At 42.6% G+C, this 22,700-nt stretch overlaps 1 protein-coding gene across 1 annotated transcript in view; it reads right to left on the reverse strand.

Moving 5' to 3' along the window:
• The window catches only part of galnt2 (UDP-N-acetyl-alpha-D-galactosamine:polypeptide N-acetylgalactosaminyltransferase 2), a 75,223-nt gene that overhangs the window by 25,315 nt on the left and 27,208 nt on the right, over positions 1 to 22,700 (reverse strand). Inside the window, exon 2 of the mRNA XM_018749546.2 lies at positions 1,359 to 1,449. Coding sequence (XP_018605062.2) covers positions 1,359 to 1,449 — 91 coding nt within the window. The remainder of the gene's footprint in view (positions 1 to 1,358; positions 1,450 to 22,700) is intronic.

Below are 22,700 nucleotides of genomic sequence, written 5' to 3' on the forward strand. Positions count from 1 at the left end.
GACAACTGTTAGGAGGCACCATTCCCAACTCGGTCAATAAACACGGCGGAGCCTCTGTCATCACTGCAGGAGACGCCACTGTCTGCCTGGAACTCCGTCATCTCTGAGGCATCCAACACGAAGCCCCCCTCTGCTGCAGTTTCTGTGACTCAGGTGTACCTTCAGAGGGTCTGCAGGCTTCTGTCACTGCCCTGCCCTCAACTGCATAATTATAAGACCACTTAAATCATTGCTTGGACAGAAAACAACATTGCCAGGATTTCTGGGGTTTATATAATTTACCGAGTGGGGCCCATTCCTAGTGAGGGGCGACGACAAAAATGCAAACGTCCTCTGGTAATCGAAGAGCAGAAATTTCTTCCTCTGAGCACGAAATCCTGCCAATCAGCTTTCTAGCGAAAAGGGAAGACGAGACCCCTGAGGTGGAGGCGTGTGCTTCCGCTGAAATAGCAGGACCCGTTCTCCATATGAGCCCTGTACACCAATAAATAAGCTACTGAGTAACTAACTGGTAAACAGCCAGAGTAGTCATATCAGCATCTGTCTTGTACACTATCATTGAAATGAGAACCTGTTTCCTTTGACATTATTATTCTCTGCTGAAGTTCTATACAAAAGTTGTGCTTAAAAAAATACATGCCACATGCCAATGTCTCTAATATTGATGTTTGTGATGGGGGGGGGGATAATAAAATCACTTCTCTGAGCAGAATGTCTTGCATTCACTTGCCTATAGAGCCATAATTACTGTATGATGAAAGAGAGCAATTTTTCTAGAATACATTACTCTGACTTTACATATCCAACTAGGAAATGGAGAATACAAGAGTAATCAAGACAGATGGCACTGATCAAGAACAGAAATCTTCCTTTTCCCTAGGACAGCTGTAAAACTCATTACTTATGATATTAAATGCAGCAGGTTACCATTGTTTAGCTCATGAACAAATTCTCACTCCATACAAACCCCATCCATCCCTCACCCATATCTTTCTATAAAATTCAGCTCCTCACATAAGAAACACATGCTTGTACCTGGGGCCCGGTAGTAAGTAGCCCTACTGAATTGAAATCTGGGCTGACCTTGAAGGCTCACAAATTAGTCCACCAGGGAAGTGGACCTTTACCTGAGAGGGAATGGCCAAGAGACCAAGATCACGGACATGGCTGTAGGATCATTATATGGTCTGATGCACTTCATGCTTTTTTAACCGGGTGCTTATATAACTAGAGGAAGCGGCCTTGCAAATAAACCAACTGTACTGCCCATGGAGTGGAAGGCTGGGCTAGCAAACCCCTGGTGAGAAGCCTAGAATAAAGAAAGGAAGGTGGAGTGTGGTGAGGTATACTTGGTGTACCTGGGGGAAGCGTCTCCGGGCCGTGGGCTTTGTCATCTGCACTGCTGTGTGCCGAGTTCCGGTTGGAGGAGTCAACACTGTTCCAGTCATCCTGGGAAAAGGAACATGAGGAGATGGTCTTAACACACTGCACAACAGCTCCTCCCTAGATTTAATCTGCTGTATTTTCATAGCCGACTTATCCTGTCCCTTTGCGTCAATGGCGTCACCAATCAGAGGCAATGCTTCCAGCTCTGTCCACATCTACTCTTCTGTCACCACATTAGCTTAATGCTACAGTTGTGAGGAACCACTACTATAGCCAAATCTCATAGCTACAGTGTCAAATATAAATGTCTGAAATTCCACGACTTGTGCCCACAGGCATCATCATTACAGTAGACTGTGGAGAAATTTATATATAAAAAAAAAAAAAAAGTTGTCATTCATTTATATTCCTCTTGTTGTTCTGGCATTTCTTGTGGCAGATGCCCAGAGAGTAATTACTCTGTTACTCTTATAATCTCACTTTCTATTCAAAAGACCTTTGTTCCAGCACTGGGATGAAAATGTCACCAATTTGGTTTAGAATAGACAGTGTTAAAACAACGTAAGCCTTGGACCTATAACCGCCATGTCCCAAAAATCTTCAGCCTTGAAATCAAAAACCAGAGGCCTCAACTTAAGCTACAATAGCACTGGAGTCTCTATCCACATAGAAGTTCTATTTAGCCACTGCTAAGTGGTTCTAATTTGTGCATCTGAGATACACTTGCGTGGATGCATTCTCTCCAGAAAGTCAAGAACATTTAACAGTTACCATGTGAAGACATCTACAGAAAAAGCAACCATAGAAAAAATTGTATCTGGTGTTGCTTTGTTGTTCTGGTGACTTTCAAGATTCAAGAGTTTGTCATGTGTACAGTAAACGGCTCGTTACACCATACAATGAAATTCTTACTCTGTGAATCCTCTCAGCAGCCTATGAAATAAATTGTAAGGACATAAGGAAAGAAAAACAAGGCGTAACTCACAAATGACAAAAATTACTATCAGTGCAAAAAACCAAGAAGCGAAGTTATATACGTATATAAAGTGTATAGTGAGCAATGTAAAGATGTAAGTCGTACATGTGCAAAGTCCTGCAGAGGTAGATTGGGTCTATTCGCAGTTGAAAGGGGGTCTGTATGTTATTGGCGTTGTGGACGTGTATGTGGGAAGGATGGGGGTAGTTGACACCTCTCAGGCTCAGAGAGTAATATGTGTCTGCCGTGATGGGTGGAGAGGCAGCGGATGGGTATCGTTCACAAGCCTGATGGCCGGTGGGCAAAAACTGTTTTTCGACCTTGAAGTTCCGGCTTTAACGCTCCCTGTAGCGTCTGCCTGATGGTAAGGGTGCGAAAAGGCTGTGCTGGGGATGACTATTGTCCTTGATGATGTTACTAGCTCTTCTGATGGTTCTAGCCTGGTATAGGCTCTCCAGTGATGGTAAGGAGGTTCCAGTGATGGTTTGAGCAGCTTTCACCTCTCGCTGTAGCGCCTTACGATCCTGTACCGCGCAGCTTCCAAACCGCACTGTGATCGAGCTGGTGAGGACGCTCTCGATCGCACACCTATAGAAGCTTCTGAGGATTCGGCTTGGCATGCCAAATTTCCTCAGCCTTCTCAAGAAGTGCAGACGCTGACACGATTTCTTGACCAGATGTGCAGTGTTGCGAGACCAGGTGAGATCTTAAGTAATGTGAAGACCCAGGAATCTGAAGCTGCTCACTCTCTCCACCACTGTCACACCAATATGCAGTGATGAATGTTGCTCCCTCCTTCTCCTTCAAGATCATTTAAAAATTATATGAACTCTTATTACAGGTATAGGATGTTCATTTGAAAATATCTCAAACTGTATCCTTACAGCTGCTACATTAATGTCATGACTGCCTTATTGTTATATCAACATTTCAGCACAAAATCCACAAATAAGAATCTCTCTGGTTGGGGAACATATCAGTCTTTCTGTACTTGAAACCTTAAATGAAGCGATAAAATTATCCTTGGAATTGAAAAAACCCAAAGATGCTACCAAATGGAAGTTGCAGAAAACAAAGTTTCACTTATTCCAACACTGTTTTCTTATTAAACGGCATTGGCTCTTTACAAGTCATGATGGCAACCAGATGCCCTGTAACCTGGAAGCACTTAACAGCACCAGAACCGTACATTTTCAGAAATCCGCTCAAGGAGTTTAGCAAAGAGCAGGGGAAGAAATGAGGACATTTCATATGTAAGCCAAATTCAATTTAAATTCAAGAACGCCAATAGTATTTGTGACTTTCTCTCCAACCCCTTTGTTCTAGATCAAAATCAGATTAGATGGACAGAGTACATGTATTATTCAATGCAGGCCTCAGAATTATTCAATAGTTGAGCGATTTGTATGTCGAAGCATGCTGACGGCATTGCACTCGAAAGGGGATGACGGGAATACAAACGCTCGTTGAGTCTGACACACGGTAATGCCTCTGACAACCTTGACAACAGCCAGTCAGCCCCATGCTCCGCTCGCTCTGCTGCCTCGTACTACGAAGGCTCCCCTGTAACGAGTCGAAGCCATTACACTCATGGTGCTTCTATCAACAAAAAATAAAGGCTTCAGTCTGTCTCAGCTGCCAGAGGAGCTGCAGGTCCCTCTCCATCCTGCCAACGCAAACATTAAGACAAGTTAGAACAGCCGATGGATGAGTAGGGCCAGCTGGGTGCCTTATAAACAACGGCTCTTTGGTGCCCAAAAGGCTCCTTGTGTCTGAGCTGTGGTGTTCCACATCTACAGAGCACCACTTGACACATCTCCTGGTCACCAGGGTTGAGTGCCAACTGATAGACACACCCAGGCTGAAGGACTGGACACAGCAACTGACACTCATCCCTTGTAGCAGTCCCAGAGTCCTAGATAATTCCCATATTATTCATTTGATTGTTACCAGAGCTCTGGAGATGGCTGTTTCTCCAACATTATTTGAGTGTGGACAGGTTTGTACAACAAGAGCATCCAAAGTAAGAAAAAAAAATGGAGGATGTCTGTCTAGGGAGTCAAAGACTATATGTTTAAGTTAAATCTGCTGACTGCTCATTTGTCTTCCGCAAGTCGACATTGATAGCATTGCTCAGACTTCAGTCCAAGCTCCCTTTCAGCTTTAATTAGGACCTGTACACGTGCCTGTGTTCATCTGGAAGAGTACACTATCGATTCATTTCGCCATCCTCCAAAAGACCACTAAACTGAGGAGAAAAGGGAAAGGGTGTGAAACTGGAATTCTGCCCAAATTCTACCAGTAGCACTTGACAGGATGCAGCATTTCCTCGGCGGGTCAGAGACTGGAATTCTGGTTTCCTGAGGGGACAAACACTTAATACTGACATTGATAAATAAGCACAGACCATGATGAATACTTTAAATGTTCCCCCATATTTTCACTGTTGTGTTCTCTTTTTTTTTTTTTTTTTAAATCCAAGAAACCAAAAGGAGGAGGAAAATGAAAAATCCTGAAAGGAAAAGTAAAGTAAACAGATTAAAAAAGGCAATAAACAGAAGTGTCCATCTATGAGTGGAGCTGAATTCCATCAAACCCTAAATCACTGGAACAGTTTGAGGTACTTCAGCCTTTCTCCATCCTTACCCAGTGCACGTGCAGCACACATCACGCTGCAAGTGCTCTGCTTTATTTACTTTTTAATGTGGCATCAAGAATAAGGATCCGTGTGGTCATGACTTCCCGTAGGACAGACAGACGGACATCAGCAGTACCTCCGATTTCATTCAGAGATAACATGTTGCAGCAGTCAGGAGAAATATGACAGCAGGAGAAAAACCAGACACATTTTTTCTATGCATATTCAATAAGAGATTCTGCGTTCGTGTGCAATGAAGCACCATCCAAAAGGTTTCAGCCTCTCTTTTCCCTTCTCATGTTCACATACACCTTCATTCTTAAACAAATGTTGTGCTAGCAAAATACCCATGACACTAAAAGGTAATTATGGGAAGAAGATACTTTCCTATACAGTACATGAAAGCGAGACATGGGCTTTTAGCAGTGACAATTATAATCTGAAAAGGGTAATAACAGTCCTGCGTATGTATTGCACGCAAAATTAACGATGCCTCACAGATCATAAACTGCATTACAAATTACAACATGAATGGGACAAGGTACCTACAAGAGAAATATGCTTGACAGAACTTTAGTCCATCACTCCTTTCCATAAGACTGACCAAGATCAGATTTAACCGTCACACTAATGAGATGTATTAGCAGACTCAAAGGGAACAAACTGTTTTAATAATAGACATAGATTATCATCCTAATTAACCTTTGTTAATTATATGGTACTTAACTGAACTTGCCTCTATAAATCCTGCTGCACAAGAGGGTAAAGTGTACCACCAAACCTCTGAGAGACATCTCACAAGCAAACTGATGATCTTAGTCATTTGTCTGTTTTTTTTCCTTTTTTTTTTGTTACACACGTGGAGTAAAATTAATTCAGTTTCAAAATGCATTTTCCACCCTTGCTGACTGAAATTCCACTGAGGGAGATGTCACTGTCTTGACCACAGAAGTCACCGGAGAGCGTGAGCATCTGGAAGACTCCCAAGTCTGGCTAACGGCTCCCTAACCATGTAAAAGAGTGGCACCAATGTGGGGCATCTCAGGATGATCAGTGGAAAGCACTTTAAACCACAGGTTGACAGTACCTCAACAACACATGCACCACTTAAATCTGACATGGGGGACTAGGGGACCCAAACTGACAACAGTCTTCCGGGTCATCTGGCACAATCCACTATCAGAATAGGGAGCCAGAGCAAGATGAATAGAAAGATGCTGCTTTTTTTTTTTTAATAAAAAAATACAATGAAGCCCCAGTAGTGGGTGGTCATTAGCAGGGGAGGACCATCTGGGCATGTGCAAAGGGGAACACTGGCCTCTCAGCTTCAACAAAGTCCTCTCCCTCATCGCCAAGCACTATAATAGCACAAGTCCACAGCTGGGATTCCCATTCCCGTTTGCCGGGGCTACTCACAGCTGCTTGCAAAAAAACAGCAGAACTAAAAAGGCAGCAAATAGAGGGGATCCTTCGGAAAGGGGAATCTCTTTCTCCCCCTTTCTGAATTCCCAGGTGACATCCTCCCATTGGGCTGAGCAATCTCCATCTCCACGCCAGATCCCGCCTGCAGGCATCTGCCACGTCAACGGTAAAACCATTAAAATATTTACCAACATGGTGGACCAGAAAGATTGAAGGCCTTCAGTAATAGCCCAGGCTACCCCGCAAAAGTCGCAGAGGAATATTTGCTTTCATTTTAATTTAATTTCAGAGGCACAAAAGTGTCCATGTCACTCCTTTATTACCCAGTGCTTCGGAGCAGAACGGATTAGTTTCCTCATAACTCTGAGGAATGAAGAGCTGGGAACCAAAATTGTCACACCAGGGGAACAAATAAAAATAATTTGCTTTAAAGGTGAGGGGGGGGGGGGAAAAAAAAAAAAAAAAAAAAAAAAAAAAAACCTTAACATTAGGAAAGTAAAATGAGTGAAAATAAATCTATGTGGAATGCAGGGCAAACAGTACACTGCTCAGAGTACCAGCCGCAGTCAACTAAGTTTTCCAGGAAAGCCAATACCCAGAATGATCAGAAGTGGGGGGGGGGGGCACCACCCCCTCTCCCAACCATCAACTTGGTTTCAGTCTGCTGCTTCACAAAAACTTCATAATGAGATCTCACCTATGAGGGGGTCTGCTGGAAGGTGGGATTCTGGGAGCCCGAGAAGTCGATTCTCTCTCATGGCTGCCAGCTGTGACCTCAGAGCACTACATTCAATGGTGTGGCAAAAAGTACTTTTTTAGTTTTGTTTTTCCCCACCACCATAAAAACTGTTGTTTCAGAGCTGCAACTGCTGCAGAAAAAGGAGAACAGGTGGTCCTTGAGTTATGACATATGTGACTTACGACCACCCAGACTTACGACAGCAATCTCGTTAACCTGCTCTTATTTTTGTAATCTCGACATTTGGTTGAATGACGACCACTCCGTCTGCCATATGACAACATCGGATGGCTGCGCTGTCACAAGGTACCATATCTATCATTGTTCGGATGCCTCCCAGAGATGGCGTTTTGTTGAGAGGGAAATACTTAACCCCTGCAGGGAAATTCATAAAATATTTAAAATGGCTAGCAAGAAAAAGTCAGTATTCATTAATGAATACTGCTTGGTATCAACTACAGTTTTCACAAGTACTTAGCTGTACTGCATTTGATTTTATAATAACCCACACACAGAGACGATGGCTACAACCGCTTATCCCAAGCGGGGCTGTGGCAAACCGGAGCTTAACCCGGCAACACAGACCGCAAGGCTGGAGGGGGACCCACCCGGGGTGGGACGGCAGATGTCACAAGGCACCCCAAGCAGGACTTGAACCCCAGACCCCCCACATGGCAGACCCTGGCCAAACCCACTGCGTCACCACGCCCCCATTGCAATTACCATTACATTTATTTATTTGGTCGTTTGTGATCAACACTATGTAGTATTTAGCTGACGCCTCACAAAAGGTGATACAAATGCTAACCCACATGAATATGGGGAGAATATTCAAACTACAGACTGAGCAGTGATTGAACTCATGTCCTCTCACTCTGCCCAGACACAGTACAGAAAATCACTATACTGTTTTTATATTACCGTGTTGGTATCACAACGAGTAACGTGTGAAAAATATAACAAAGCCCTATTAGAAAACATAGCATTCATGCATGTGAATTATGTATATAACCTAATGGTTCATATAAAACTGTAAAACGGGATTTTCAACTAACCACAAAGTGAACTTATGACAGGGTCATCACAAAGGAAAACTGTCACAAAATCTTCACGTTCGCAGTCGTTAAGGTAGCGAGAAAGTCCAGAGTTCAAATCCACATACCCTCAATCAAGGTATTTACACTGATCATCATGATATTCATATATAGATCTTTATATATATAGATAAAACATTGCAATCAACTTGGAATACAAACCTTACGTTGTAACTGACCTTGGATAAAATTGCCAGATGAATACTGAAGTACTGGAATAGATCCTTATAGAAAGTGGTACGAGTGTCAATTTCAGGTGTACGCAGTGTTGAGGCTCCTTGGTAGCAGCTATAACAAGAGCGACAGTCATTAATCCATTGTTCAGATGGCTGATTCTATAACTTGTCTTGGATACTATTGTGCAAGGTCACCTAGCAGAGCTCGGGCAATTCCACTGTGAGAAGAGAACCGACAAAGGTTTTGCTCCCCATTCCAGTTCTTACAGCTGGGCTTTGCGTTCAGGCGACACTCCTCTTCTACGCTTCACTATGGTTACTGCTTCACCCAGCACACTTTGAGGTGGAGGACTTCTAAGACGGTCATCCGAAGCCTTGTTAACACCCTCAGGCACTGAATAAATTTCACAAGGTTATTTCACTCAAAGACAACAAGCACTGCTAGTACTTGAGTTAACAATTTTACAATTCCACAATACCATAAACTTTTTGCTCTGAATAAAAAAAGATGAGAAAGTAACTTGGAGGGGAAGCACAATTAAACAAATGACCTGAAAATGCAGCACCGAAATGAGTTTATATTTACAAAAGCTAAGATGCAAATGAGGAACTCTGACAGTGTGTGAATTTATTTTGGAAGTCAGAACAGCTCAGGGCATTTAGCCCCATCAGCAATTTGCCTGTTTCTTAGACTGGTTGAGCTCATTGTTTCCTGAGTCTCTGCTGAGGTGGACTAAGTCATAGCAGGTGCTGGATTACCTCCGCCGGGCTCAGTGAAGATGGAAAAACCCATTAGAGCGACGGCCCGTAGCTACAACCACCAGGCCCCAGGACCGGGCATTCCTACTGCGCGTTACCACGGATGCCAAAAAAAGGCAACTTTTTTTTTTGTTTGAAGTTCACTGAAGACTACACTTGCACCGGCAGGCGGGTGAACCACTGTAGGGTTCACCAAAACTGCACAATTAAGAAGCAATGGCAAAAAAAAAGTCAACCTGATACTAAAGCAGACTACTGGCACAAAAGTAAAGACGTTTAGGGTTATACACGTACTACACGTCTCAGCTTGTCCAAATTTCAGCAGTCAGTTGAACTTCACTTCTCTTCTGCCACTGATTCAAGACAGATGGGTTAGCCAGCAATACAAGCTCATGAAGGAAAAGTCAGTTTCCCGTGAAGGGAGCCGACATTGGAAGTCGTAACAGCTACCAGAAGTGGCCCAATCTACCCTAGCCGCTTTCCTTCGGTTAAAATGCTCCCCAGACTCCTCTTTGGCATTCCCATGACATTCATCAGCATTGCCTCTCCAGGATGCGAATCCAGCCATCGAAAAGCACCATTCGGAGCCTCAAAGTTAATTACAGATGTGGGATACTCTATTTTTATTGTGCTCCAGGGAGTTCTAGATGGTCTCAAATAGCTGATTCAGAATCTGGAGCGTCATCCAGCCCCTGGTTCACCCCTCCAGGATGCAGTGATGAGAATGTTGCCTACTGAAACATGCTAGAGGTAGACAGAGTAATTGGACACAATAATGCTAATGCGCTCACCTCCAAATTCCAAAGCACGTCAGGGCCCCTCAACATCTGCCTGAAGAATACCGATTAAGTGTCTAACGATGCCAGCGGACTTATTGAACTTCTCACAAGCATTAAACAAACAAACCACAAAAACGGAATACCATCGTACGCATTCACCGTACACATAGTGGGGGTTGTGTTCAGGACCAATAGAGGCATGATGTGAGAAACGGCCAACTAAAAGCCAAATTGCCAAATAAAACAGCCAACAAAATGGCATACTGCTCCAGCCAGGGTGGTCTACAGAACCTCTAGAGTTGGGCCACAAAACAACAGCTGGTCTTCATTCAGGGATCTCACAAAACTGCCTAAAAAGGAGCACAGGATTTTCAAAGAAGGCAGCACAACTAATACACTCTCCCCAGCTTATTAGTTTAGACCCATTTCAAGACATACCTTTACAAAAGCCTCTGTACCCACGCTGACAGTAAAAGAAAGGAGGAAGGGTAAGGAATTTTAATAATACCACCAATCAAAACCAATCCAAGGCCATGTCAGGTGTCTGACTTGGCACAAAACGACACTAATGAGGGAGATTTCACCTCATCTCACAGGAGTTCAAATCACAGGTATGAATATGAAAAAAAAAAAAGAAAAAAACAGGCCTCAGGTTCGCATAATGTCTCGTTTGGCCCCATTGGAGTTCTGTCTTTTCCTTGCTCGGCAGCCAGTGCCCCTCTGGAGGTGATTCGATGACACCCAGAGGCCTCCTGGAAAGTCCCACGTCATTGCAATATGTAGTTTTCCCTCTTGAAGATTTCGCAATAGGCTGTAAACCGCAGTGCAATACAGGAGGAGCCCGTGATCGCTGGTTCTCCCAGCAGCCCCTGCCAAGGCTGGTTCTGAGCCAGGGCCGGCCGGTTGAAGAAAACGCAGCCAATCGCGTCCATGACTCACCTCATCCAGCACATTTGTGATGGGGAGGAATGTTGCCCCCCTGGGGAGATGCAACTCTTTCCCACAAATCCCAATAATGGGGCTTCCGGGTAGACCAGAAGGCAGTCCTTTGCTCCTCCATTGGCACATTTGCTTTTCGTGAACCTCGGAAGATGCTTTAAGCACCCTGTGAGAATACAGGCTGTCCATAAATTTTACTGCACTACGTGTCACATTAGACAAGTTAAAGTCGTTCATTAACACCTTAGATCGGGTTTCCAACGGCCAAATTCATTAGAAAATGATAACTGATGCTGGTGGTGGTTTTTTTTAATAAGGCGTAACTGACACCGATGGGCACACTGGTGTTTCAAGTTTCATAAAAATCACAGCTGAAAAGCTCAACTTCATCCATATGGAGTAACTGAAGTCACACAGCTACATTGTCTGCCCCACACCCTCACCCTAACACACACACACACACACACAAAACTGTTTGCAGCTGCACAGCTAGTTTAATGACCTAATTCCTTCTGGCTTCCCTGATGAGCGATGGAATTGGAAAAAACGACCAGCAGTCTATTGCCCGGACTTTTGCTGCTGACTAAGTAATAAATACCACCTGGCCTGGGCACAGAGGAGGAGACGCAGGCATTCTCGTTCTCTGTGCCCATGCTCCCCTCCCACCAAGGAATGCGTATTAGCGTCACCTCAGCACTAAAAACCTCAACAAAGTGAAACCACTGAATACACGCCTAACCGTCAGCCTGCAGGTAACCCTTTCAGGGTTACACTAACTAGGCTCATGCTAGATTTGAAGTTCATTGCTTGTCAAAGAGGACAATAGAAGGTCACCCAACTTAAGGAGGGCTCCTTCAAACAAGCGAACTGCTCCTTAACCACCTGCAGCGTTTGCATCACTTACGCACGCAAAAGCATATTAGAAGGTTTTGACCCTATACAGCTGTATCCACAATGAGAACCAAAAAAAAAGGGACTGTCACCTTGTTTTGCTGTGTAAACTGGTTAAATTTCGCGCAACACTTTCAGCTACTTGAGCCAGCTTTAGACGGGCCTGGATTCCAAGGGTACTCAGCTCTGGCTGCCGGTCCAAAGTACAGAACGCTCCCGTCGGCTCTCCTCGGTTCAGCTGTTGACGCAACACAGAAATCCTTAGCAGACCTAATCAAAATCAATGCAAACACAGCTAATTAGAACCCTGGGCAGCTCGCCTTTTATACTGACACCAGTGCAAGCATCTGCGCTCAGTTTGGTGTCTATAGACCAAGGATGTGGAGTCTCAACAGTCCTCTGAACTGGACTTGGGGGTGGGGGTGCCCACATGGATCTGAAGGCTGACCCGTCTGCCTTCTGACCTGAAAACTCCTTATTTTAACATTTAAACAGCCAGAGCAGGGAGCCCTTCCAGCAGCAGCATAGGAACACGTGGACTACATGAAACAAGAAATCTGCCTTTTGAAACATCCTCTAGCGCAGGACAGACTGAGGAAAAAATGTATAAATCCTTCTAATCTGCTTGCAGTCAATCTTTCACAGAGATTAGTGGCAAGCCGGCAGAGTGGTTTAAAAAAAAAAAAAAAACCCAGACGACAAGCAATGACTCCCATCTCAATATCTGCTTTCACAGCCCATTCAGAGTCAGTGACATTGTACTTATTTATTCATTGATTTCAAATAAGTATGGGGCAAATTCAGCCTAAGGGGTGCTGAAGGCACACCTAGAATTCTACCTTACAAACTGAAAACTAGGATGTGGTTTCTCGCCATTTCACAGCAGCATGTGCTCCCTTTCGAGTCCCCCACATATCCACAGCTTATCCCTGAGCGCTGAAGGATGGGGGGGTGAGAATCACTCATGGATGCCTTACCATTTACCTTTTTCCTCCTTACACAGTGCTCAACTCCAGAATCTGAAGGCAATATCACTAATGTTGCCATGAAGGACAGGCGGAAAAAGAAATATCTAGCAATAAACATGCAAAAAGTTTCATTTGTCTTTTTAATAAGCTGCATTTGACAATTTTATTTATGACCTCTACCTACATATTTGAACGTAATTGCATCAGAGCCAGAAAGTGTTACGCTGAAAAAATTTCTGTGCATACATTATACCAACCTGCTTAATAGAGAAAACTGTCATTGCAGTTTTAAGTATAAGACTGATTAAAGGTTAATGTCAATTATATTTCATTCATACAATTAATCAAAACTCAGCATTTGGAACACAACAAGGACAACAGTTGCCAAAGACAGCAGTTGTCTTCGTTGTGACAATTCATACCTTGTCTTTTTTGCTGCTCTGCATGGAGATGACCCCTATAGCATTGCAGCTCCACAAACCATCCCTCATGATGACGACAACTGAGTAAGGTGCAAAAAGATAACATAGAGCTCTTAACTGAGCATTAATCACCTGCGAGGGCATGAGAAAGGACAGACTAGTAGAGATGCAGAGGGCAAATGCTTTTCCCCTCAAAGAATGAACATGGAAAATACACTTGCTTTTTCCTATGACATGATGTTCCTCAGTCTAATTACACATATGAGTTATTCAAAATTATTGTGGTGGGAGGTAAAAGGTCAAATGATAGTTACGATTCATTAAGCAAAAAATGCAAAAAACAAAGGTCTGACAATCTCAGCAAATTTCTGGAAACACCTAAAAAGGAGAGGTGCCAAGCAAGAACAAGATATGAAGACAAAAAAACAAAAACGCCAAAATCCAAAAAAACAACCAGCTCAGCTCAGGAACCGTCAACGAGGGATCTTCGTAACCTGCAACACACAACCCAACGTACAAGGAATGAAAGACATTGTTCAACCAGTCTGAACCAGCACAATGTCAATGAGGTGCATCAGAGTCCATTCACATCTGTCAATCCTCCTGGTAGTACCTGTGATTCGGGTTACGCGAGGGAACGGGGGGTGGTGTTGGGGTGACACCAGTACTCTGAAAAAGTCACACAATTTATAAAAGTAGCCACTAAATTTGAGCGTAATCCTGTCTAAAGTGTGCTCAAGGTCCCCCCCCCCCCATTTTAAAAGGCTGTAATACACACTCGGCCACTCCAATACGTACACCTGCTCATTGACGCAAGCAGGTTAATACTCCAAAAAGCGAATCAGTGGCTGCAACTCATGCAGACAGGACTGAGGGGTTCACTTAAGTGTTGATCTAAGCACCAGACTGGACAAGATGCAGGATCCAAGTGATTCTGACTGTGATATATTTCTGGAGCCAGAACTCATAGTTGTAGCAGAAACAGCCACACACCTACGATTTTTGCACACTACAGTGTCTAGAGTTGTAAGAGAATAACGAGACAAACAAAAACATTCAGCCACACTCCCATCGACAACCACAGCTACTCGTTTAGAATTACAGGTGAAGTTATAAATAATTGAAAGATGGGGCTTGTAATTTACGGCACACCTCTCACTAACTACTGGCACCACAGCTCTGATGAAAGACACTTCCTGTACTTGCTGCTTTTTGCAGTTTGTCTTGATCAAACTTCATTTAATAAACAACATATTTCAAACTATAATAAATGGAATGCTTTACCCCGCAATGCTTTGTTAGCATTTCTAACAACTATTCAAGTAGCAGTTACTCTAAATTAAAGGCTTAAGCATAACACAGTGTATCTTTACTTTACCAGTATTTTTGTATTTTATTATTTAAAAAAAAATTAAGTAAGTAAATACCACTACAGGCATACTACATCAAATAAAAGTAGTATAATAGTTTTAAGTGGTGCAGTGCCAAGTGAGCTCACTGCTCAGTGCCTTTCAGCCGTGGCTCAAGAATGTATAGTTAAGTCCCTAGATAGATGGGTGGAGATTGCGGTCAGTTGATGGATATGAAACAGCAGTTCTCATAATACAGATGTTAAGTCTATTTATATTTTCTGTTGAAGAATTTTATGTGTTTGCACTCTGCTATAATGTACCTGCTAATAATAATGAGAGAAAGCAAATAAACTGGATCATTAGCAGGGTTGTTTTTTTGCGTAAACATCACTGCTGAGAGCAAACCTGCTGAGCTTAGATGAATCTCTTCATTGTGAGGTCAGGGGGGCAGCTTGGCAAACGAGCCATTGAATCATCCCACACCAAATTCGCAGAATCTAAGGAGTCTGCCAAAAGAGCTCATCATTTATTTACTGAACATTAAGATGAACCGCCGCGAATAACAACCATGAATAATATTGAATCAACATGTTTAGCACCCTTACAAAAACAAATCTTGAATGACAGATGAGGGCTGTCAGTTTACGGTAGAGGCCTTTCCAGTTCGTGGGAAACAGGAGCTTTCATACTGCTGTTGGTGCTTTCTTCAATTTTCAAACGAAAAGCAATGACTCCTAACTTTAATATAGCTGGATATAAATGTCAAATTCAAGCTAGATTGACTATGGTAAATATAGATGCTTAAAAACACGTTAACAATACAAAATGGGATACAATACACAAATTCAGACAGTTCTGTGTGGTCCCCCCCCCATTATCTGCATTGTATTTGCATGGAGGCCAATGCAGACAGGACCTGGTAGCGTGAGCAGATTGAAACAAGTGGATCTCGAGAACAAAAAAAAAAAAAAATCACAACTAGAAGAGCTAAAAAAAAAAAAAAAAAAAAAAATTATTTTCCAGTCCAAATGAACGCGATTCTATTCCTTACACCCCATTTACGAAGTGTGAAGCAGTAACCTGATTGCAATCTCCATGTGAGGCCTATGCCAACCTCAACGCCCCCGCCAGCATTCCCAGAGGACAGGCAAACATCCCAGTGTCACTTGAGTTCGACAGCGCAGGCTCCCTGGTCCCCTTGGGTGATCAAGTCCACAAGTAGTACCAGGCTCACTGAGCAGCAGGGTAACCATGGTTACCGCTCCTATGCCTGCTCCCCGACTGTGCGCGAACACACTGGTATTCCAGTAGGCCACCCGTTGCTTTCCAATTTCCCAATAAAGTTCTTCCTGTGAGCACCTAAATCTTTTAAACACTGGAAGAACAGCAAGGAATCAACCACTGGCAAAGGTCTACCCCACACGGTCCCCTATTAGTTAAGCAACCAATCGTTCAGTTAAGGATGAGATGATCCTAAGGAAGCAGCCCTCATATTCCAATCGTCTAAGCGTCCCCAAAAACACACGTGTGTACGCCTCAATTTGTGCGGAAGAGCCACTGCATTACTATGTATCACATAAGTCTCAAGCTCTCTGGTCTTGGAACTCATCCTAGAAGAGGAAGCAAAAGTGAGCCACTCATCTGGCAAATCCACATGGTGCACGAAATTACGCCATTATCTTTGCTTGGGTCGTTCTTAAACTTCTTACAACAAATTTTAATTTGCTTTAATAATTAACATGAATTTACATAATGATTTCTATGCTCTCTTTGAAATTCCCCCTATGAATGAGAGCCTTAGAACCGTAAGCAACCTTTACAGCAAAAGCAGCCTATGAAGACATACTTGAGAACTTTCAGTAAATACAACTGTGATTGCTTTTTCACAATCTTCATATTAAGCTTACCTATTGTCCAATTTAATGTGGGCTATATTTACTATGAATTCATAAGAATTTAGACAAGCTCAAAAGTTGGCTTCAACTGTAAGCAATATGGCATAAATTACTTGATTAAATGTCTCAGTATGTAAGACTAAAAAGGACATTCAAATTCATACCTTGAAATCTTGGACACAGCAATTAAACCTAGACTTACTGCAACTATGTCAGAAAGAAACTGGGTTTTGAGAAGGGTGAATAAACATACTTCACCCAAAAATATTTCTCATTCCGACAGCAGTATCTCACACGGATTTTCTTGTAGCCGAAAGCTCCCCTCTGTCCGTTTTCATCTAATCTCAATGAAAACAGCACTGACTAATGGAGAGTGCTAGTGCCTGTCTTCATTTACATGATTTGAGTATATTTTCATTATGATGAAGTAACAAAAAAATTCTTGGCAGCAAGAGTGTTACATTACGAGGATCATTTTAATTCTATTACATTCAAGGCGATGGCTACTGACAGAACGGGCAAGAAGTGCTATCTTGCAGAGCAAGCAGTTAGGAGACCTAGTTTGTGTACGTATAATAACTACCACCAAGTAATTTGAAGGGAATTTCCATTAAAATGGACTCAGTCTTCAAATCCAGGCGTCAAGAGCTTCTGGCACCCAGCTAACAGCCCTGCAGTTTCCATTAGCCGTCATGCAGTTCGGCCTGAAAGAAGCACCTGATACACAATTTCAAAGCACAAACCTGTCTGAAGCTCAGCCGTGTAATAAGGCTTTAGCACGTAATTGCACTCGTCTAATTGCCATCAAAGTGTCTTTTCTCAATGTTCTGACAAAGCCTCCATTTGGGATGCGTCACCACTCCAAAATTCTCAGTGGAAAGAGTAAATACTACTTTCTTTGTAGAAAGAGGTTATCTGTATTAATTTTAAACAAAAAAAAAAAAAAAAGAAAAAAGTGGCAAAGGGACAGATGAAAAAAAATTGAAAGGCTGAAAATATTCACAAGTAATCTTTCTTTTTTTCTTCATTTATTCCATCATATGCTGTAAAGCTTTGGTAAGCTGATAGTATATGAACCCAAAACAAAATTAAGCCACTGACAGCAGTGAATCACACTCAAATGCAGAACTAAACTATGGGTCAGTTAGCAAACAAGTGAAGATCCAAGTCTTACTACGAGTGAAAGCTCTGGATCAGGGAACCAACATGAAAACTGAGTGAAGAAGATCTGAGGGACTGACAAACAGTCCACAATAGATTAGTCTACTTATCAGACTATTTTACACACCATTTTGAAGAACCTGTTTGCACCTTTATTGCTATTTCAGAGTTGCACACACACACACAAAAAAAAAAAAAACAACACCTGAAAACCTGGCTCTGGTTCAGGGGTCAAAGGTTATTTGGACTGAAAAGCCACTCAAATCAACCCACCTCTCTGTATTCGGCAAAACTGAGTGATTACTTTGACTAAAGCTCTACAGAATAAACAGTGATGTATGCAAAAAATGAACTGTAGCCTGTACAGCTTTTTAAACTAGATCCAATAAAAGGACAAAAGCACTCACTTCAGCCTTTGGAGAATTAATTCTCTTTGACACACAATACGATGCAGCGTTTTTTTTTTTTTTTTGCGCCAGACAGGTACTTCATACCTTTTTAACTGATAAGAAGGGTTAGCCAACCTCCCATTCTCTTTTTAGAGATCTGCCAACATCTGTGACTGAAAATGCTTTAAACTCCAGTACACAGGCTGAGAAACCCATACCAGAAACATTGGATTTATTTCTAAGCACAAGCATTTAATGGGTGGGAGTACAACCCTGCACTCCACATCAGCAGTCTCATGGAAATCACATTATACGCAGTACAAAGACACAAAGCAATGTACAGGAGAATCAATCCATCAAAAGCAAGCCCTGTAGTGGCATTAATCTGGCAGGGACTTAAGTCTTCTCCAGGCATGAGCCATGTGGAGAAGGTTTGGAGATATGGAGAATGTAAGCCTCCCACTGTCACTCCACACTTCATCAGGAAAATTATTTCAACAGGCGGTTTGAAAGCCTGCAGTGTTGTGAAGGGCTCTCTGACCTCTCTTTCGAGGTGATCCATGTCGAGCTGTGGGCTTCCTGTGGGCCCAACCTTCGCTCCCAGAGGAAACGTCACCAAAGATGCGGAAAACAGGCAACTGCCATAGGCCGCTCAAAAATGGCTTTCAAATTAAGCAAAAGCAGTTTGTCACAGCCAGTCACTTCCCCAAGTAACTAAAGTCTGGTGTTGCTCTAATGTCTGGGTTTCAGTGAGAACATACAGGAAGTAGGGCACATAGACAGCTACATGTCATCCCTGAAAGTTAAGGCCAAACTCCTGCCTGCAATACAAAAATGAAAACGAGCTATCCACAGTCAGGCTGCATTTTTCATGTTATCCCTGACATTTCCAGGCCAACCTACAGCATGCAAAGTAACAATGAAAACAAGAGCAGTCCAAAGTCAAACTGCATTTTTAACTGTTTCTCAACAAAGAAACAGAAAACTTTTTGAATCTAGTAATACAAGCAACACATGTGGCATATTTTAAACAATACAATGGAGGAAAAAATCCACACGTTCTTTAAACATGTCTTAATCCCAAATTTGTCAAAAATATTGCAGAACAGAAGCAACTATTAGTGATGTCACAAGAAAATTTATTTACATCCTCTAGAAAAAGAATTTTGTTTTGAGAAGGACTACCTGTTATTACATACTTTCACAATACTCTCATTGGCTGCCAGTACAACTATAAACTTAACATCTATATCAAAGAGCTGCATTAGTAATGACACATAGTTGACAGCCTTGGGATATACTCCAGGACGTTGTTTTTCAAAATGTGGTCTTTGTCATTAATGTTGAGTTTTGCCATGACTAAACGTGTAGGAGCAACTCCGATAATCATAGATTTTACAGCGCTGAGCAAATGCACAAAAAGGCTCCATGAGGCTGATAAACATACAGTGGCATTCTGATTTTCCTTTATGCATGCCAAAGAACAGCCAATCAAATTTCATGTTTGACAGCCTGCTGAGAAACAAAGACAGATGTTTAAAAACTGAGATGACTGGTAATGGCTGTGTGTACATTTGGAAAAACAAAGAAAACACTTGAGAAAAAGCTTCTAGAAGATGCAATTGTCATTTTTTCTAAGCCTAAGCCAGTAAAAAAAATGTGGATGTAGAAAATGCATTCAGCAAGAAAACATTGATATAAACACCTCCTGAACTGACAAAATAATTGCTTTCAAGCCACCCTCCAGTACTGATTTGCCATCAACATGGAAATCTCATTGGAGCTCAAGTTTCAGTACACCAGTGTATAATTTTCAGTTGGAATGGTTGCAAAACATACACAAATGTGGTTTCATGGCAAAACATGAGAATCACGCAGTATGCCAAGGACTCCACTTTTAAGCACTTACATAACGGTACTAATACACAACGCACATTAAACTCAGATTACATTACTAACAATCTCCATACAGTCCACAATGTCGTAGACGTTCAGTATGAGCGGTGCCCTTGGCACCCTTAACCAGACCTCAGTGTTCACCATGTAACCGGCAGTTGTTGCCCACTATAACTCCACCCAGAAGGTAACGAGTTATCCCAAATAAAACCAGGAGCCTGCCAACAGGTGCTGTTGAGAAGTGCACACCGAACCTGCAGACCCTGAAGGCAAACAAACCAGGGACAAAATGAAAAAGCTGGAGTCAGTTACTTCCCTCCCTTCTGAATATGTGCAGGCAGGAGCAGGAAGCGCAGAGGGGCGGACCCACAATTCACTGTTATGTTGTGACACTCCACTGAACAAACTGTTAAAGTTGCACAGGGCTGCAACCATGACCAAAGGCCCCCAAAGAAACAATTATCTGCACTGGCCAAAGTCCGAGCATGCATCGTCTCACGCAACCACCCATCTGCCCCAAAACACCCAAAGAATGCCGCATCTGTGACAGTCTAGGATGCTTCTTGGCAAGAGCTCCAGGACCCTTAATAGCCAGGCATTTTCAAAGAGCTTACCGCTGGCAGCCTCTGCAGAACTCCAGTTAGAATCTTTTCAGGAAATTCACATTTCTCCCTCGTCTTAAATAGCTACAGAATACAATTTGAGATGCGAGAAAAGACATTTCAAGCCTTTACAATACCCCCAGAGGCCCTTTAACAGATAGTCATTTAAAAAAAAATAAAAAATTAGGAAATGGCATTGGGGGGGATGTTGGTGACATTTGAAGAAGCTCTGGCCTTAACTTCCCCCCTAGTTCCAACCTTCACCAAACGAAAGGCCCTTGCTAAAAGCGCCATCTCTCTGGAAGCGTGGTGCCCATCAGCTGGCACCACCAGAAGACAAAGCACGACACGCTCGGCTACACTTAAATCTGAGCCCTCCTCACGTACGGAACATCATTCGCTCAGCCACCAGCACCGACAATCAGGCAGTTGGCTCGTGATTACCACTGTGGAGCGGAGGACTGCAGAACGACTAATGACAGACTGAGCCGGGAAATGCCACCTCGCCACCCCCACCCCTTACCCACACCCGATCCAATCAGCCTGGGATCACACAGCATGCAATTTCAAAGTTAACCTTGCATCATGTTATTTATTTTATTTTTTTCTGTTGCTTATGGAATCCATTTATTTTGTTTTCATTTTTTGATGAGTCCCTTCCCGGAACTCTCCATCTTTTGAGTGCTACATTTAAATCTTGTCTGGCATCCAGCCCCCTCTGCCTTAACTGCTTCAATACTTGCAGCAAATAGAAAGAAACCCAGATCCTGATTTAACAGCACTGCTTGATCTAAAACATCACAAACTGGCCAAAATCACAGCAAACAAGCTGCAAATGTGCAGAGTAAAACTTATAGGTGGCTCATCATTACAGAGTGAGCAGAAACCCTCTGGCTGATGGGATGAGTGAACATTTTGAGTTTTGCCAGCCAAGCTGAAGGGATTGGGTGACACACAAACTCAGTTCAGAGGATCTTCTAAGGGTTCATAACATAATGGGATAGTGTGATAAGCTACTCTGCTGCAGGTTTCTCAACATTTGTACTATTACCTTCCAACCAGGGCAGCAGGTAGCACTGAGATCAGGTTGAAAGACTTATCAGAAGGAACCAGTTAATGTTCCAGGATGGCTCTCACTGCAGTCTTTAGAATTGTACCCAAGTGTTTCAATATAACTATAAATAAATTGAATTATATATATCTGAATTGCCCCAGTATTGCACTCCACTGCATAACACTGGGTGAAACTGTAAACATCAATACACAAAGGTAGGGTAATAACTTTAAACTCAGCCTCACCATCACTTAGAGAAACATGCATTGTCAAATGGAGGAAGCTCCTTAGAAAACCCTGAAAGGAACTGACAGAGAGCACCTGGGTTGCTAATGTAGTACAGTAACAAAAGCCCCTAGCTGGCTGCGGATTCATACTGCCAAGCTGACTGCATCCGAACAATGTCAAAGCGAAGCAATGGGTGATCATGGAGAACACGTTATGTCAAATGTTATTATAGTATTCAAACTACAAGGGAGGTATTTAACTCCGCTTTCCTGAGGTAAACACTATCTGAAGATCCATTTCATGCCCAAGAGAAAGTTATGGAGTAAGAGGAGGTTGTGGACAAAATGTTTTGATAACCCAACTGAATACAGGTCTGATCACAAACTAAATGTAATATCACCAAGGAGTTAGTAATAGCAGCCAACAGTGTAATTACAAAAAAGAAAAAGAAAGAAAAAAAAAAGATATAGCAAGTCTATTGTGGTTACATAGACTGGCACCATGTTAACCATTGGAAATAATCATTTCTGATTCATGCTCACCCTAATTATATTCCCTTTTACTGCTGTTAATGTGGGGGAAAAAAAAAAAAAAAAATCCTGAGATTATCCAATTTGGGGGGGGAACCCATGCTGAAAAGCCTAAACCAAGGCACTGCATGATTACAATTCACTGTCACAGCTCTTTGTGCATCACCCTCTGAGGAGGGCATCTAGTAAGGAACTGACATGAGTGAGGAGGCTGCAGTGAGACAGTCATTGCAGCAGGGCAAAAAAGAAAGAAAAAAAAAAAAAAAAAAAAAACCCAAAAAACTTGAGATGCACCCATGACCCCCCCACCCACCGTAAGAAAAAGAAAGTGTGAGTGAGAGAGAAGCAGTGGGTGCCCCTGTCTCTATAGGGAGGTCACCTGTAAGACAAAGGCATTCACCTGC

This window comes from Scleropages formosus, chromosome 4, assembly GCF_900964775.1.
Source record: "Scleropages formosus chromosome 4, fSclFor1.1, whole genome shotgun sequence".
NCBI classification, from domain to species: Eukaryota; Metazoa; Chordata; class Actinopteri; order Osteoglossiformes; family Osteoglossidae; genus Scleropages; species Scleropages formosus.